The following is a 19,698-nucleotide window of genomic DNA, read 5'->3' on the forward strand; positions in this document are numbered from 1 at the left end:
GCCCTACGCTCCGGGGGATATTGAATCCGTTGTGGGGAACGAGAAGTGCCGAATTTATTGGAACTATTCGTTCCCCACCCTCAGGATCATACAAGCTAATAAGCCTGATGTAGTCCTTCTCGACCACCAGACCAAAACGATATTTGTCGTGGAGTTTTCAGTTCCTGGCGAGACGAATATCGTAAGAAAAGAGGAGGAAAACGGATAAAATATCGAGATTTTCTCTTCGAACTCTGCAGACTCTATCCAGATCACTCTGTTAAGATGGTCGTTCTGATTATTGGAGTCCTTGGTGAAATGATGTCTTCTCTACTCTCGAATCTCAAAATCATACCGGCTTGCCGCACTAAGGCAGAAATATTAGCCGCACAGATGCAGAAGGCTGTTATTCTTGGCTCACTGCGTTTGCTCAGGGCACATGATTCTCGAACCCAATGATCACTTACCCCACGGTGTGGGGAGTGGTCATTGGTTGATTATGCTGGCGCGCCCTCCCGAATGTATCGGGGCTTCGGGGGATAGGGCCTGACCAGCGCACACTACGGTAAAAAAATAATAATCGTCTTTATTACTACAACTACACAAAAAAAATAAGAATATTAAGTTTCAACTACATATATAAAGTTATAGTAAAAGGCGAAGTTCAATTTTCGCAGCTACGCAAATAACTGTTAAATTGTTCTTCCACTTAACCTAAAAAACAGACATGACAGACATTTGTAATTAAAATTTCCTCTTTACATAATTCTATCAGTTCACTTCGAATTTTTGCGCTGATGTACGTTGCTTCTGAAGATGAGTTTTTTAAATGTTCTTTCAGTACGGTATCTCCATTTTCGACGCAAAAACATAAGAGTTCTCTAAAATTCCCTTCATTCGCAGTGGGTGAAGATTCTACATCTATATCAATATCTTCAGTTCAGCAACTTTTTATCCCAATAGCTCCACTGTCTGTATGTCCTCTTAATGAAATATTTTGCCGACCCAAAAAGATAACCTCAGTTACTTTGGCAATAAAGTTCAGCAATATTTCGTATTTTCTATTCTCTTTCCCGAAACAGTAAAAAATGTATTTTGAAGGCATCATGAATATGCATACAGATCCAGCAAAATCTTTATTAGAGATTCTGCCACCTTCATATTTTGGTAAAGTGTTAAGAATGGAAATAAGGGAATATGTAAGGTGTGAAATCAAAAAACCGGCCGTCAGGGGCGGTACAGATCCAGCAATATTTTTATTAGAGACTCTGCCACCTTCATATTTTGATATAGTGCTAAGAAATGGAAATGAAGAAATATGTCAGATGTGAAATCAAAAAACCGGCCGTCGGGGGCGGCACAGGTCCAGCAATATTTTTATTAGATACTCTGCCACCTTCCTATTTTGGTATAGTGCTAAGAAATGGAAATGAAGAAATATGTCAGGTGTGAAATCAAAAAACCGGCCATCGGTGGCGGCACAGATGAAGCATTTTTTTCATTAGACACTCTGCTACCTCCATATTTCGTTATAGTGGTCACAACTGGAAATATAGAAATTCGTCAGAGGTGAAATAAAATACAGGTCTTCGGGGGCGGTACAGATCGATCCAGATATATTTTTTTCAAACACCCGGCTATTACCTTAGAGAAGATTTTGGTTTCTAATGACGACCCGTCACTTATTTCATTTGGAGAATATTGATCCTATGCTGCCATTTCGAATATATAAAGATGTCCACACGTGTTAATTGTTGAAAAATGAATTTTATATTCAATCAAATGGATCTGTACCGCCCCCGACGGCCGGTTTTTTGATTTCACACCTGACATATTTCTTCATTTCCATTTCTTAACTCTATACCAAAATATGAAGGTGGCAGAGTCTCTAATAAAAATATTGCTGGGTCTGTACCGCCCCCGACGGCCGGTTTTTTTATTTCACCTCGGCCATATATCTTTATTTCCATTTCTTAACACCATACCAAAATATGAAGGTGGCAGGTTCTCTATTAAAACTATTGCTGGATCTGTACCGCCCTCGACGGCCGGTTTTTTGATTTCACACCTGACATATTTCTTCATTTCCATTTCTTAACTCTATACCAAAATATGAAGGTGGCAGAGTCTCTAATAAAAATATTTCTGGGTCTGTACCGCCCCCGACAACCGGTTTTTTTATTTCACCTCGGACATATATCTTTATTTCCATTTCTTAACACCATTCCAAAATATGAAAGTGGAAGGCTCTCTAATAAAAATATTGCTGGATCTGTACCGCCCCCGACGGCCGATTTTTTGATTTCACCTCTGACATATTTCTTCATTTCCATTTCTTAACCCTATACCAAAATATGAAGGTGGCAGAGTCTCTAATAAAAATATTGCTGGGTCTGTACCGCCCCCGACGGCCGGTTTTTTTATTTCACCTCGGCCATATATCTTTATTTCCATTTCTTAACACCATACCAAAATATGAAGGTGGCAGGTTCTCTAATAAAAATATTGCTGGATCTGTACCGCCCCCGACGGCCGGTTTTTTGATTTCACACCTGACATATTTCTTCATTTCCATTTCTTAACACTATACCAAAATATGAAGGTGGCAGAGTCTCTAATAAAAATATTGCTGGATCTGTACCGCCCCCAACGGCCGGTTTTTTTATTTCACCTCGGCCATATATCTTTATTTCCATTTCTTAACACCATTCCAAAATATGAAGGTGGCAGGTTCTCTAATAAAAATATTGCTGGGTCTGTACCGCCTCCGACGGCCGGTTTTTTGATTTCACCTCTAACATAGATCTTTATTTCTATTTCTTAACACTATACCAAAATATGGAGGTGGCAGAGTCTCTAATAAAAATATTGCTGGATCTGTACCGCCACCGAAGGCCGGTTTTTCTATTTCATTTCTGACATATTTTTTTATTTCCAGTTGTCACCACTATAATAAAATATGAAGGTGGCAGATTGTCTGATTAAAATCAGACAGACAGACAGTATACCGCCCCCTGCTCGGATTTTTCGTTTAGTTTTCACTATTTTCTATAGTTTCCGTCATTTCAAATATTCATGATGCGTTAAAAATACATTTTTCACTGTTTCGGGAAAGAGAACAGAAAATACGAAATATTGCTGAACTTTATTGCCAAAGTAACCGATGTAAAAAGATAATGCTCTCAATAATAGAAGGGAGGCGTTTCTTATTTTCGATAATTTGCTCCTAGAAGCTAGAAGACTGGAAGACAGGTGTAAAAACCCCATAGTTGTGTTTCCATCACCATTTTTTTATTTTGAAAATAAGAAATGTTCGAATTTCTTCTCTATGTATTCATGGTTATGGGCGATGGGTAATTACCCCATTACTCCCCACCCTCAGGCACGCGCCTGGTTCATAGTGTTCTCAAAGAAGAGACTAATATCTGGCAAATCAACATCGCCATGTACAGAACCGTGCAATAGCTTTCTGAATCGGAATTGGGCTTACGGTTCGGAAGAGTACAGAATATGGAGGTTAAGATCACTTTGACAAGACAACACGCGTTTCGCATACAATGTGTGAAGGACTACAGGGCTGCCAACAGATATTTCACGCTCGCAGTGCAGCGAAAATCCGCTGAATTACGACTTACTGTGACGGGTTGTGACCACCGAACACTACTGTCTTGATGAGATGCGAATGCTAGTGTGGCTGCTATGAAGTAACTAGGGATTCGAGCTGGAAGTTTCGCGGAAAACCCCAGGTTTCGCGAGAAACTTTCTCGCTTATTTCAAGAGCCTCTGTGTATTGTGGATAATCTGCAGGTGGAATCCTTCTGGATAAACATCTCAATTTAGACACTCCGGTCCTAGCGTAATTCAAAGCTTTCAGCAGAAAGCCTGAGCTAAATGAACTGTGCAACCCGATGACCCCGGATGACGTTCAAAGAGCCCTCGCATGTTCCAAGAACTTTGCTGCTCCAGGTCCAGATGGGCTGAACACTTATTGGTAGGGAAAACTACTAAGCACCCACCGCCATCTGGCCAGAGCAGCGAAGAGCGGCCAATTCCGAATTGGTTTGCCGAGGGGCAGACCGTTCTTCTCCCCAAAAGCAGAGATTTGTCGATTTCTAAGAATTACAGAACGATAACATGCTTCAATTCGTGTTATAAGTTGTTTGCGAACATCTTATTCACACGAATACCCATACCAGTTGACCGAGTATTCGAAGCCATGTATGAGCGCAGAAGGTCGAAGAGAGAAGTAGCTAAAATTAGCATCGATAGATGTATAACGCAGGACTCGACACAGTATGAGTGTAACCTCTCTATGGCCTGAATCGATTACTCCAGGGCATTTGATTCAACATCGCATGAGCTCATCTTTCATTTGCTCAAATGCCTTGTTGTACCCGACAAAATAGTGAAATTCTGCAAACAACTGATACCACTCTGGCAAACTCGCTTCTCCATAACATCTCGCCAGGCTAGAATCCAAATCAGGTAGGTCACTTCCAGAAGGCGATTTCCTCAGTCCCCTTCTCTTCTACATCTTCGTTACGCTCATAAATACTCGAGCGTATAACGTTTGTTTTATATGGATGATCTTAAACTCCATATCTTTGGAGAAAGGGCTCTCCATCAGTCTTTGAATGTAGTGGAAGTGTAAACGCATACTAGCGGTATGAAATTCGGGATAGACAAACGACCAACGGCCAACTGAAAAGATGACGATGCAGGGTCTACGGTGAGGATGCCGGAAAGATGGGGAGGAACCAAGTAGCTGTTACGAATATGTTTGCCGTAACAATACTACTCTACTTGTTTGAAGTAGTGAAATTGACCAAACTTTATCGTCATAAAATTGTCTTGATGATGAAATAACTTGTGTCCGTCAGACCTAATAATAATACTCTACAATCACCTTTCGAGATTCAATAATTTTTCTACACAAAATTTTTTATTTATAAAAGATAGATATAAAGTGTGGCGGACTTTTTTAGGTCTCCTGAAAACCAATATCTTTGCTCATATGTATAATTAACCATTACGCCAGGACATGCAAACAAATCACTTCAATATCATTTTATTCCAACTTACCTGTAAATATCAATACTTAAGGCTAATAAAAATTGTAACGTATTGTTAGATTGCTTATACCTTTCTTCGTCATACACAAAAATAATTCTTCAAACCTTCAAACAAGCAAAAAACCCTTCGGCTTTATTACATTACTAGAAGAAAAATAACTTTATTTCCAGATAGGCAGGCCTAATATAAACATAATTATTGTACTTTATCTAAATATCATACATAACAATCTAAATAAATTAGTCTATTATAACCAAATAACAGAAAATCCCAAAAAAACTATATCGCACATATTCTATATAGGATACACGTTTACATATTCACTTATATATTCATTCCAAACAAAGTCTTAGTTATTATTATATTTTAAATATAAATTAGCTTTAATTCAGTTTTTCGTTATGAATATTACCAAGAATAGACGGAGAGAAGAAGAGTTTTTTATGTTATTTGGTAGTTTATTGAAAATTTCCAGACCTTTGAATATTAACGAGTTCATACTGCTACGTGAATTTGTACTTGGTATGTGAAAATTGGTGTTCTATCTAGTATCGTGATGATGTACTTCACTATTTGTGATTAAAAGGTTTACTAAGTATGTTGGTTGCAATTCATTTATTATTTTAAATATAAATATCATAGTTTGATAATACAATCGTTGAGAGACATTAAGTCACCTTAAACTAAAGAGCATATTATATAGGTGTCATTCTATTGCAGAGTAATATTATTCGCATTCCACGGTTTTGTAATTTTTGTAATTGATTTAATTTGTTCTAATTCAAGAGATATAAGAGAGTCCTGCAAAAATCGTAATGAGGTTTTATTATGCAATTATAGCACTTTATTTTGGCATACATTGATAATACAGATGCCCCTCTAGAAAAAAAATACAGTTTCTCTGATATTTTGCTTATTACATAGTCAGCATGATCATTCAATGAAATAGTATTGATCTACAATGAACCCTAGTTCCTTAATTTTAATTTTGGCTGTGTTTCTACCAATTTTATTTTGTTTATACTCTGTTGTAATGATCATTGCCTCAGTTTTAGTGATATTAAGTTCCAGTTTATTTATTCCAAGGTACAACTCAATATTTTCCAATGAATTATTCATCTTTTCAATAGCGACTTGCAAGGTTTTATCGTAGGTATATATTAATGTATCATCTGCAAATAAGTTAATCACATGATCACCATCTACGTAATTGATATCGTTTATATAAATCAGAAATAGTAAAGGTCCTAATACACTACCTTGTGGAACTCCAAAATCATTCATCAACTCTTGTGAGTAGCACCTATTCATTTTTGTTATTTGACTCCGCGAAATGAGGTAACTTTTCATCCTCTTCAAAACTACATTATCAATACCATAATATTTGAGCTTTTGGATTAATATATCTCTGTCTATTGTTTCGAATGCCCTTTATACATCCAAGAATGTACAAACAACGTAATTATCTTTATCAATTTTTTCTTTCCAATTTGTTATTGTGAACTGTAAGGCAGCCTCACACGATTGTTTTTTTCTGAAGTATTTGTTGAGTTCCTCATATACTGCTAATTCCAATACTTTTTCAAGGGTTAGAAGAGTATTGATAGGATGAAAATAACATGCTTCATAACTATTATTTATTTTTGGTATTGGTATTACTGTGCTCATTTTGAAGTATTGTGGAAATTGTCCTGTTTGAAGAGACGTATTAATAAAGTTCGGTATAACATGCCCCAAAGTGTTGAATGTCTCTCTTAGAAATAGACTGTTCATTATCTCAGATCTATTAAATTTATTTATTGAAAGTATTATATTTTTCAACTGCGGAAAGTCTATCTGTTTAAAAGAATTCAATTTACAATTTACTATGCCGAAACTGTTTGAACTCCAGTCTGACTCAGAATTTATATTGTTTGCAATTTTACCTATGCTATTGATAAAATATTCATTGAATGCATTTGCAATATCAATTTCTGTGCTACAAACTTTTATTTGATCACCGACATTGAATACTATCTTTTCAAAATTATAGCTTTCAATTGGATTTATAAGTGATTTTAAATATTTCCACATTTCTTTCGCATTATGTTTATTTTCATCAATTTTCTGTTCATAATAACGTTCTTTCTATACTTTTAACATATTCATATAGTCATTTCTCACTCTCTTATAATTTTACCGATTCATATGTTTACTTATAATAATAATAATAATAATAATAATACCCCACGGTGTGGGGAGTGGTCATTGGTTGATTATGCTGGCGCGCCCTCCCGAATGTATCGGGGCTTCGGGGGATAGGGCCTGACCAGCGCACACTACGGTAAAAAAAAAAAATAATAATAATAAATATACTTTATTGTCTGAAGATACAATAATCTTATCGACAAAGTGTAGACATTCATAAAACTTGATATATCATGGTTCACATGATATTGTCAATAAAATATAGGACTATCAATTAATTTAATTTTCAATTGGTTATAACTAAGTATTAAAATTAATAAATTAAATAACACATATAACATACTGAGCTGATGTTAGACGTCAGTGAACACTGTCTCAAAAAATTCCGTAATACTATATAAAGCCAGATCCAGAAGAGAAGTTATCAATTTTTTTCTGAACACAGCATATGTTTCAGAATGTTTTATTTCTGTTGGCAGATGATTGAATATTTTGGCAGCGTTATATATGCATGAATTTTTTATTAAATTTGTTTTTGGGATTGGAAGTTTTATGTCATTTCTCTGGCGGGTGATTCCATCAGCGAACTTGTAAAGTGTTTTGTTTTTATATACTAGACAGGCAGTTTCGAGAATGAACAATGAGGGCAGAGTTAACAACTTACGAGTTTTGAATAGTTCTTTACAAGATACCCTGGGAGCCGCCTTACAAAGATAGCGAATTGCACGTTTTTGAAGAACAAAGATTGAGTTAAAATGTACTTGATTACAGTCTCCCCAGAAAGCGATTCCATATCGAATGTGCGATTCGATCAAGGCATGATAAACCTACATTGCTGTCGCTGTACCTAGTTCATTTACAACGACGCGTAGTGCATAACCACCCGAGGCGATCCTTGAACCTAGCTGTCTAACATGATGCTGGAAGTTTAGTTCCCCATCCATGTGCACCCCTAGAAACTTATTACATGCATTATTTCTTATCACACCATCACCCAGAGGGATATCCGGCAAAGCACAGTGGAATGATACGCAGTTAGTTTTTTTAATATTGAAGGAGAGTAAATTAGCATCGCACCACTCTTTGATCTTTGTAATCCCTAAAACTATTTTTGAGTGCAAGTTATCAGCATCATTATCGTACCATAGAATGGTAGTGTCATCAGCAAAGATTGTGAAAGAACCGTCGGTTGTAATATTTACTAAGTCGTTAAAATACAGTAAGAACAAAATTGGTCCCAGCACTGAGCCCTGAGGAACCCCACACTCGACGGAACCTCCATCTGAGAGCCTATGTGTTCTCACAATCTGAGTTCTCTGTTTAAGGTGCGATTCTATCCAATCATAACTCTGTTTTCTGAAACCATACTGGTTTAGTTTACGCAGTAGAATTTTATGGTTTACACAGTCAAATGTTTTTGTCGCAAAACACCGCCACACATGCGTCTCCACGGTTTAGTGTAGTGTACACTACAACAAACATGGCATCTCCAGTTCCTTTCCTAGCCTGAAAGCAAAATTGCTGCCTATTTAGAATTTTATTTCTTTCCACGAACTCCATTATTCTTACCTTTACTAGTTTCTCAATGATTTTACCAAGAATTGGTATAAGCGATATTGGCCTATAATTGCAAGGGTCATTAATATCACCACCTTTATAGATTGGAATTACTATAGTGGTTTTTAGGAAGTCCCGGTATGTTCCCGTCACAAACGAGTTGTTAATAAGTTGGACTAGTAATTCTAAAATGAAAATAGGCATGTTTTCAATGATACTAACTGAGATACTGGCATACCCACAACACTTTTTGTTTTTTATGCTACTATGTTTATGTTTACTTAAGTGTGTACTTTGTTTGAATTTCTTATAAGCTAAATATATTTCCTTTGCTTTGATTTTCAATTCACTATCATAGTATGGGACTTGATTTGATTTTATTTTAACAGTATGTTCTGGTGCTACCTGATCAACAATATCTAGACAGTATTTATTTATATTCTCCAATATCACATCAACGTTAACTGAATTCAAATTCCAGTTACAGGACAATAGCTGAAACGTTTATGTTATGATAGGTATATCTACGTTCATTTTTCTAATTTGCTTGAATGTTTCCCCTAACGTGATATTTGCATTACAGAAATTTACAGATATGATAGAGTGGTCAGTTAGTTTTGGATTATCATGAACAATTGCTCGATTAGAATCAATATTTGTTACAACATAATCTATAAGAGTAGAGCTATGCTGCGTACACCGTGTCTTTGTATTTACAATTTGATCTACTCCATACATATTAAATAAATGTTTGACCTTTTTGGTATAGAAGTAATCATCATCCTCATAGTCCATAGTCCATACTATTGTTAATAATATTGGTATTACAGTACTATAGGTAAGTTTGATGTGCAAATAATTTTTCACTGATTTGGTCAAACCAAAACTTAGTTCTTCTGTTAACATTAGAAATCTGAGTGCATGCAATGCAATGAATTTTAATTTTACTTGATGCTCAATTCTATTCACTTTATACACTACCTCAACACATATATCATTAATTCACCACAAGACCACTATCGATGCTGAACGGCTCTCGCCCACATACGCAGCTCAATGGTCTAGCGAAATGGCGACGAATCTTCAATAGAAGGTATTCTATGAGAGTATCGGGCTGATGGCAATACCACCTTTTGGGAAAAACTATATGAATCTGGAGAAAAAGCCAAGCTTCGTTTCACATGGGATTCTCCATTAGGCAGTGTTGCCAGATGTCTCCAGAACCACAAGATTCCATACACCGCACAATACACTGTAATGAAAATACAGTTCGACTCAATCCGGCACTCATCCAACAATAAAGATTTAATTTGGCTATTGCCACTCTCGTGTAGGTTGAGGAATGTGATACATATCCTAAACTACCTTTTTGCTATTGAAGAGCCGTCGCCGTGTCACTCGACGGTGTAATTTAACATAACACATGTATGTTTAAAAATGATGATGATGTCTGCCACAGTAGCAGACAAAACGTTTAGTAGTTCAGATTCCATCCGACCACAGATTGTCGGCCTGGATTTCGATCTCTTTAATCGTGACTCCAGTCGTGAAAGCCTATGTTCACACACGTGTATGTGTAAAATATGGTTAGAGAAAAGAATCTTCAAAGAATCAACAATTAAATTTAAACTCACCGGAACATATATTATTTCATCTTCTTCCTCCTCAACCGGAATTGTTGAATCTACAACTATGTCAAATCTTCAATACTTGAAACTATTCTTCATCACTGTATAAACTTATATCAAGAAAATAAATGTACCTTCAGGTTTGGCTTTCTTCTTTTTTCCTTTCTTCCCACCTTTCTCTTTCTTCTTCTTTTTTTTCTTTCCCTGATCTTCTTTTGTACTACCTGAAATAACGGTATATTTTTTTCTGATTCAACTGTTTGATGTGATATCTACAGTGATAACTCCAACAGTCATTTAGTGAGAAAAAATTTCACTACCTCTCAATATAAAAGAGATATTCTGTAATACACCACATTTGAAAAGTGGCTTTCATTAAGTTTCTATACAGGTACTTTCCAATTCATAACAATATTTAGGAGTGTCAAAAATGAGAAAAACGATTTCAGCATCCTAAACTTTTCGCTGTGAACATTCTAACCAACTGCCAACGACAAGCCAAAGCATGTGCATTCTGACTCAACTTTTTTGACACCACACAATTTAGTGGGGTTCTTTAATTGTTTATACTTCTGGAAATGGCTTTCATTCTGATAAATATACATCTTTTCATTGTTTGATTTCAATTATATCCTTTCAACGGAAAAGATCAATCACATACTTGATTCAAAATCGTTTTATCGTTTCTTTAAGAAAATTTTCCAAAGAACTTGATTTACAAAATTGATGTATTATATTATTATGTCTGGGATGCGAAAAAAATCAGAAGATTTGACAAGACAAATTTTGACAATATTTCCTGAATCACTCTGTATAAGATTTGTTATTTTGGCTTCCTTACGAGGTCTGTTAAAAAAATAAGGTGAATTTTCATTTTTCTCAAATTTATTTATTCATCAATTTCTATTTTGTTCAAAGTAAACCCCCTCCGATATAACACACATGTGCCACGGTTTTCTCCAATGCTCGAAGCAGTTCTGATGTGCACCTTTTGGTATATCCTTGAGTTCTCTCAATCATTAGATTTTTATCTCCTCAATCGTCGCAAAACACCATCAGTTCATGAGTTTCTTCAATCTTGGGGACAAAAAAAGTCGCAGGGGGGCAAATCTAGTGAATACGGTGGCTGAGGCATATTTACAGTGTAATTTTTGGCCAAAAATCACGAACAAGCAATGACGGGTGAGCAGGTGCATTATCTTAATGCAAGAGCCAATCATTGTTTTTCTTCGTATAACTTCTCGCAAATGACGCATAACTTCAAGATAATACTGCTTATTGACCGGTCTTATCATCTGACCTGAAACACCACTCACCATACAAACTAGTCGACTTCGTTAAGAAGCTGGGTTTATTTGGACGAGTGTGAATAGGTGTGAGCTACAATAAACCCTTGCGGGTTGCGGTGGAAGGTCAAATAGACCCACTCACTCTAGACCTAACCTAACCTAACTATGTGGCAAGAACTCCGTTGCATCACGTCACGGTTATAGAAGAAAACACTGAGCAAAACCTTAACATTTGATCGAACTGGGCGTGTTTTTTTGTCTTGGCTCTCCTGAGCTCTTTCATTGGGACGATTGGACTTTGATTTCGATGTCATAACCATATACCCATGATTCGTCACCAGATATGATCCCTTTAGGCAAATTTTGATCGCCGTTGATGTCATTCAACAATTCCTGACCGATGCTCATATGCCGACATCCTCGGCATATTCTTTAATAGTGATTCGACGATTCTCCATAACAATTTTCTTCACTTTCTCAACATTTCCATTGATTGTTGATATGCTGTGGCGTCCAGGCAAACGTCGTCATTCACATCTTCCCGACCTTCTGTGAAAAGTTTGTAACACTTGAAATATGTTTCTGACTCAGAGTTCAATCACCGTATGTCACTGTCAATATTTCTCAAGTGTTATTGAGCACTAAATTCAATTTTTTACACAAAAATTCTGCAAATTATCTGATCCATTTTTTCGATAGCAGAAAATCGCTGAACAGACTTCTAACTTTTATGCCTCTCACCAACAACTGTGAACGTATGTTCGAAATCGCTGATCGAGTACGTAGGAGGGGAAATTTGAACATTCACCTTATTTTTAACAGACCTCTCATAAACCTACCCAATTGAGATGAGATGTTTGTCGAATTAAGAAAAAGCCAATCAATACGAAGCAATTTATCTGTGTCACTAGTAATTTGGAACCACTCGGTGATAAACAATAAATACGATATTTTTGGAATTTGTATTACCCAAAATTATTAAAGATTCAACCAGTGTCGTATTCATTAAAATATGTCTGTTATCATAACTGAAGGGTAAAATAGATTTTTTAAATATTTTTCATTACAATATGCGATATGAGCCAGGTTGTTTTCATCAGAAAGTGACATTTTTCAACACTGACATCCTGTCAAATAACTTTTCAATAATACATCGAACTAAAAAGACTCCAAAATTTTGAACAATTTGATCGAAGGACTTGTACAAAAAATATGTGTCCTGAAACCCCTGTTATTCAACAACTACTATTTTTTTTGTATTTTATTATTCACCTTCGGGTTCTGACGCTTCCACGTCTGTATATTCTGGAGAAGGCAAAGAAGTTGCAGTTTCGGTAGCTTGTGACTCTGTATTTTCGTCTTCTAATGGATTCTTCTTGGACTCACTCAGATCCGCTCCTTCTTCGATAATTTGTGTTTCGGCCTTTTCCACATCAGAAGTTGGTATTTCGTCACCTTCTTTAGCTGCAGCAATAAATGTTTTTTCAAATTTACTTTAAATTTCAGTTTGCCATATTTATCAATTGTATTCGGCAGTTCTTTGTAAATGTATCGTATGTATGTATGTATGTATGTATGTAAATGTATGTATTGAAATCGGCTAATAAGTGATGAATTTCCATAACATATTCAAGAAACATTTTTGTATGAGATTTTAACTAATTGTCCAGTCATTTTAGGTCGATTTAGGCCTGTAGTTCGGAAAGTTGACATACCCAGCTGTAAATTTGTATAAACTTTGAATTTTCGCATCATAAAAGTATTCTCAAAATTCACATATGATTCGACGGCCGCAACTTCAAAAATTGGGGGTCAAAAGTCAAAGAAAACGACTTTTTGCCAATATCTCGTTTCCATTAGGTTTTATGCTAATTGTATTTATTATCAATATTGTAGAGAATTAAATTCTTTACAACTTTTGTTTCAAACATTTTTTCATACGTTGAATCGTTTTTGAGATAAAGGGCAGCGCGAGCGCAGATTAAATATTATTTGAAATCAACTGGTTGTCCCGATCGAAATCAGCTCATATAAGGTTTATAAATTATTACTTAATAAATAATTATAAATAATTTTCATTTTTATTAACAAATACATTATATTTAAATATTTTTTTCATCAATGAACCGATCTATGGATTCAATAATGCAATTTATTCCTGTTTGCAAAAACCATTAAGAGATATGCTTTAATTACATTTTAATTGTATTCTCTTTTACGGTAATTGCATTTACTTGTGATTTTAATTGGGCGTACACTATTTCTTGAACAAGACATTTTCTTAAAAAAACTTGGCAAAGCAAATGTGAAAACGAAAGTATACTCCTCTCTAAGAGTTTCTCTAACTCTCTCGACTCTAAGAGTTTCGACAAATATTCAAATTCTAAAAAACACATTTTGTTGCTTGACGCTTTAAGCGGCTGTGATACGACTTCTGCGCTCTTTAAAAAAGGAAAAAAAACGTTTTTCAGAACATTCGAGAAACTATCTAATTTGGATGAACTTGTCGCTGCATTTGAAGAAGTAAACTGTCCGGTTCAAAAATTATTTGATAGTGGATTGCCAACTTTATTTGCTGTTTATAATGCTGCAAAGTCTGTAGATACTATCGATCATCTTCGTTATGTTATATGTCAAGCTAACAAAGCCTAATAAACCTGTGGAGTTATCAAATATCCCACCAACAAGTGGAGTAGCTCATCAACATTTCAATCGTGTTTATTACCAAGTTCAAACTTGGTTAGGACATGATTTGGAACCCCAGGAATGGGGTTGGACAATGCGTAACGGATTGCTAGAACCTATCATGACCATTTTACCACCTGCCCCAGATATGAGTTACTCAATACGATATTCTGTAACTGCAAGAGTGGTTGTGGTTCAAGATGTGGATACAGGAAAGCAGGGTTGCAATGCAAAAAATGAAAATTATTTATAATTATTTATTAAGTAATAATTTATAAACCTTAAATGACCTGATTACGATCGGGACAACCAGTTGATTTCAAATAATATTTAATCTGCACTCGTGCTGCCTTCTATCATCTCAAAAACGATTCAACGTATGACAAAATGTTTGAAACAAAAGTTGTAGAGAATTTAATTCTCTACAATATTGATAACAAATACAATTGGCATAAAACCTATTGGAAACAAGATATTTGCAAAAAACGTGCAAAAATTCGGTTTTTTTATTTTTGACCCTAATTTTTGAAGTTGCGGCCGTCGAATCATATGTGAAATTTGAGAATACTTTTATGATGCCAAAATATAAAGTTTATATAATTTTACAGCTGAGTATGTCCACTTTCCTAGGCAAACCCCCTAAAATGACTGGTCTATAAGTTTTACTAAAACGCAACACGGGTTTCGCTATACAATAGCTTCTTCAAGCGTGTCTTTACTGACGCACGAAGAAGCTATACATTTACGTGTTGCATGTCTAGGGTAATAATTTTATAAAACCGTAGAGGTGTTTAACACCTTCGTTCGTTCACCTGGTTCAACAAAAATTGCGAGCAAGCTGTCGCCTTCAAAAATCTCGCCTACCGGCTGTGGCGCAACAATCCCAATGCCGAACACCGAACTAGGTTTGTTAATGCTCGCAACAGCTGCAAACTTAGGATAAATAAAGAGAAAAACTTTACAATCAGAGAATTACGAATATACTGCTTGCCAGTCCCAACCGGTCTAGATCCTTCTGGTCGGTAGCTGAAGCTATTAATCAAAACTTTACAAAATCCACAACTCCACCACTAACACAAGCGGTGTTCGTCATCGTACTTAAAGAGTGCGCAAATGAACTCGCATCAGTATTTTGCAGACTTTTCAAACTCTCTTACAAGAAAGGGGTTTTTTCTTTTTGTTGCAAGATTGCTCCCGTTCAGCGTATTCCCAAAAAAGACAAAAAAAATCTTCCAAATAACTATAGACCAGTCGCTTTTCTATCAGTGATATCAAAAATCATGGAAAAAGACGTAAACCATCTTATCCTCAAATATTTGAAAGGCCTCAACATCAATATAGTTTTCGGAAACAAAGACAACAGGCGACCATCTATCCTATGTCATCCATATTTGGAATAACGCAATCGAGAAACATGGATAATCAAGAGCTGTTGCGCTTAATATTTCTAAGGCCATTGACCGTGTGTGGCATGAGGGTTTGCTGGCCAAACTTCGATGCTATGGATTGTCGGGTCATTTTTGGGTATAGCTCTTCAGCTTCCTGAAAGAACGTTCCCTGCAAGTGGCCGTCGATGGATACCTCTCGAATACTTTCACCGTCAACGTTGGTGTTTCCCAGGAATCCATATTGCCTTCAACTCTCTCTTTATTGTAAATCAAGGACTTATTGGAAAAAAAAACAATAATCCAATATATTGCTTTGCTGACGACAGCACACTTGCCTCGTCATTCCATTTGGATGTCCAGGACATTGACTACGGAGGCACATCTTCACCGGCAGCAGGAGGTTGCATATCTTAATGAGGCTCTAGAAGTGATTTTGAATTAGGGTGAAAGTAACCAGGTTCAATTCATTGCCAAGAAGATAAATGTCTCCGAACCGGATATAATAATATCAGGTCAGACAATTCCACTTTTTGCTTTGCTAAGTTTGTTGGGAGTTAAAATGGACACCAATATGTCTTGGCACAATCATATCGCTGGAAGGCTGCTTCTCAGAAGCTTGGAACACTGTTCCGAACCAGAAAATTGTACACACCTCAGCAACTTTTGATGCTTTATAAAGCTCAGATTAGTTCTTCTTTGGAGTATTATTCTCATCCATCCGCCCGATTGGAGACGTGCAAGCACCTTGATAGCCTGGAACATTGAATACAGGTTGAAGATGTGTTTCTCTTCTATAGGTACTTTCACGGGAAGTGTTCAAGTGATTTGGCACATTTGATTCCACAAAGAGCGACGTACTGTGGCTGCTCATCGTTTTGAGGTTCAACTCAGGACACCTCGTACTTCACTGTTTAAAAATTCTTTCATCCGGAGAACTGCGTTTATGTGGAATAAACTTTCTAAGAACGTTTTTCCAAATGGATTTAATCTCCAGCGATACAAATCCAATGTGAATCGCTACTTTAGCAGAAACACCGCTCTCAGAGCGCTTTAAGGATTTTCCTGAGGTTCTTATGTTTTGTTCTTAAAAAAGGTCAATTTTCCGAAATGAAAATCTTCCTGTTCCTTTTTTGTCTGCATTCGGTTGGGAAAGATTCCAGTCATAATTAGTATGAAAGTTGAACCAAATATCAACTTACTTGGATTATTGTATTCATTTCCCGAATATTTTTACGGAAATCAGTTTCTAATTCAGATCTAAAAATTATACATTTCTGAAGAGTATTATGTGATCCCCAAAAAACTACATGAGCTTTTTTTCTTATAAAAAGTCCAACTTTGAAGAAATATTTTCGTGCTATCAGGTACATTTCTTTTGTGGGACCACATTATTTCGGGGTTTGGGTCCAAATATTCAGGAAAAAAATGCAGTTACCTCGGTATTTCAACATTATTTTTTTTAAATAAAACAAAATTTTCTATACTGACTGTAAACTTGTAAATTGTTTTGGTAAAATTTTGAATAGGCTTCAATTTTGAAAAAAGTTAGTGTACTTACGTATTTTAACGTGTACATTATAGTTACAGTGTAAATTACGAGTTATAGCCCTCCAAAATTCAAAAATGGCAACTTCTCATCCTTTTTTGCACAATACAAACTATAGAAAAACGCAAGTATTTATTTAACATAGCACCTTCATCTTCTTTGACAGTTTTCAGTTTAACAACCAACATTTTTCTTTTTAAAGTTTTAATACATCACGGAGCTCCTTTTTAGTGATGAATCATTTTATTTTACGTTTCTGATATTGAGATCATAGTTGCATTATTGACTACTATCAAGATTTCAAATTAAAATCAGGTTCCACTCACATGGAACACTATCATTCTCAATGATGTACTTCGAAGTTTCGGAACATGACAATGGTTTTACCACCTCATCAGCACCCTTTTAGATAACATTATGAGACGGGGCACTCATTTATTTCATAACATTACGATTTTGTCATAAGACACAAATCTACTCATTGTTGAGATCTTCATTTTTATGTTTTTATGCTATATCAATGAAAAATGGATTTGAGAAATAAATTGACATTGCCGAAAAATAAACTGAGTTAGTAGACATTACAGAATAATGTTGTCATTAATTTTGTGAATGATGCTTTATGAACAGTTTAGGATGTTGTTAGACCTCAAAGAGAATTACCAAACTAAATTATTGAAATCTGGTCATCAAATATTTTCGAATATATTGAAAGAGTAAAAATATGCCCGTTTTTTTCAAACGGAAACGGACATCCGAACTATTTAGTTAGTATCAAAGCAATGCAACTTATGTCTAACTACTATAAAAAAAATAAAAAACCTATACAATCATTGATTAGATGAGAAAAATTCTCTCTCTATTTGCCTAATATGGATTTTTTTTGAATACATGTCTAGGATTTTTATAAATCGCTCGAATCAACTAGAACTTTCAAATCATACGAATTTTTAATAGTAGTCGGTGGCAGTTACCAGCTCTCATCTCCATTTGAAAAAATTCACTTTCTCACACATTAGGGAATTTTCACGTCACTAAATTTAACACAGCACCGCTTGAAGTAAGTGTTTACAATCTTCAATAAATCCGAATATACAACGATTATCCTCTTTTGAAAAGGTTTATATTGTGCTATAAAAATGTTGTATAGTTGGTTTCAGTAACATCGGTTGTTAGAAATTTTTTCAAGTGGTCACTGTTTTCACCAGTAGATATTCAATTTTTAACACCGTTAATGCTTATGTAATATTACCGTCTGAAGTTGGGGACACGGCCTCTTCTGTTTTTTTCTGGTGTTTTTTATGGCCTCCTTTTTTGTCTTTACCTTTTTTTTTTGGCCCAGATGAAATTTCTTCTACTTTCGGTTCCTCTATTGGAGGTGCCTTCTTAACTGAAAAATGAATGTGATAAAATGTTAAATGAATATTTACACTTATTAATATAGATTTATTTTGAATTCATCGTATTAGAAAACGTGTTCATTCTCAGTCATGTAAAATATTTAGAACGATATCATTTTACAAAATGAAAAACGCAGAGCGTAAATTGAGATCATAGTCTCTGAACTCAATACAAAAATAACCAATAATCAATAATGAACAATATATTGATTGGATTCAATAATCAGTTACAAATTACTAATGTAGGTATACAAACCTTTTTCAGCGACCATAATTTCCTCCTCAACAAGTTTTTCGTGTGAAGTTTTATAGACATAAAAAAATACTTTATTTTCTTCCGGTGTCAAATAATCATCTTCCAAATAAGAAGATAGTTTGTCATCCAAATCATCGGAATTCTCTATCATCTCTTCGAAATATTTATTCGAATTCAGTCCGAAAAATTTGGTGAACTTTTTTTTCACCCATTCTCTTCGAAAGTCTATCGCCATTATTATTTAATATACGAATCTTTCTTTACGCAGATTTGAAAATGTCTCGTATTGTGTCATAAAAGACAATTCGAGAAGTTTGCGTCAGGCTACCTAGGATACGAAATAAGTTCTCGATGTGTTTCAATGAAAGGGAATGAATAAGTAACCTGGCAACAAAACCAACAAACTGATTATTTGCCGGGATATCGGAGCTACCTGAAGAACAAATTGAAACAATACAGTATGTCAATGAACTGAGTTATTGAATTGATATTTTCTTATACAAAGTGTTTCAAAATTGAAAGATCTTTCATGGCGATCAATTCAATGAAATATGAAAAAACTGAATATTTTAAAGATATACAGTACATTTCTTTAATGTCCTCCCCTTTTATTTTTTGAACGGGTCATCTCAAAAAATTGAATTTTGGGATAATGAAGTTAATGCATGAATACTTTATTTTGAAGTGAAATTGACAGATGAAACTTTCAA

General features: G+C 35.3%; 1 protein-coding gene across 1 annotated transcript in view; it reads right to left on the minus strand.

Annotated features, from left to right (window-relative positions):
- Dhc98D (Dynein heavy chain at 89D) overlaps nt 1–19,324 on the minus strand; it is a 114,807-nt gene extending 95,483 nt beyond the window's left edge. Inside the window, exons 1-5 of the mRNA XM_074183569.1 lie at nt 18,989–19,324; nt 18,585–18,722; nt 12,986–13,177; nt 10,559–10,648; nt 10,431–10,486 (exon numbers count right to left, since the gene is read on the minus strand). Of these exons, the coding sequence (XP_074039670.1) occupies nt 10,431–10,486; nt 10,559–10,648; nt 12,986–13,177; nt 18,585–18,722; nt 18,989–19,223 (711 nt within the window). The 5' untranslated portion in view covers nt 19,224–19,324. The remainder of the gene's footprint in view (nt 1–10,430; nt 10,487–10,558; nt 10,649–12,985; nt 13,178–18,584; nt 18,723–18,988) is intronic.
- Between the last annotated feature and the right edge of the window lie 374 nt (nt 19,325–19,698).

Source organism: Leptinotarsa decemlineata, unplaced genomic scaffold (genome assembly GCF_025532065.1).
Source record: "Leptinotarsa decemlineata unplaced genomic scaffold, Ldec_3_MD MMD2_tig00026340_RagTag_RagTag, whole genome shotgun sequence".
Classification (NCBI taxonomy): domain Eukaryota; kingdom Metazoa; phylum Arthropoda; class Insecta; order Coleoptera; family Chrysomelidae; genus Leptinotarsa; species Leptinotarsa decemlineata.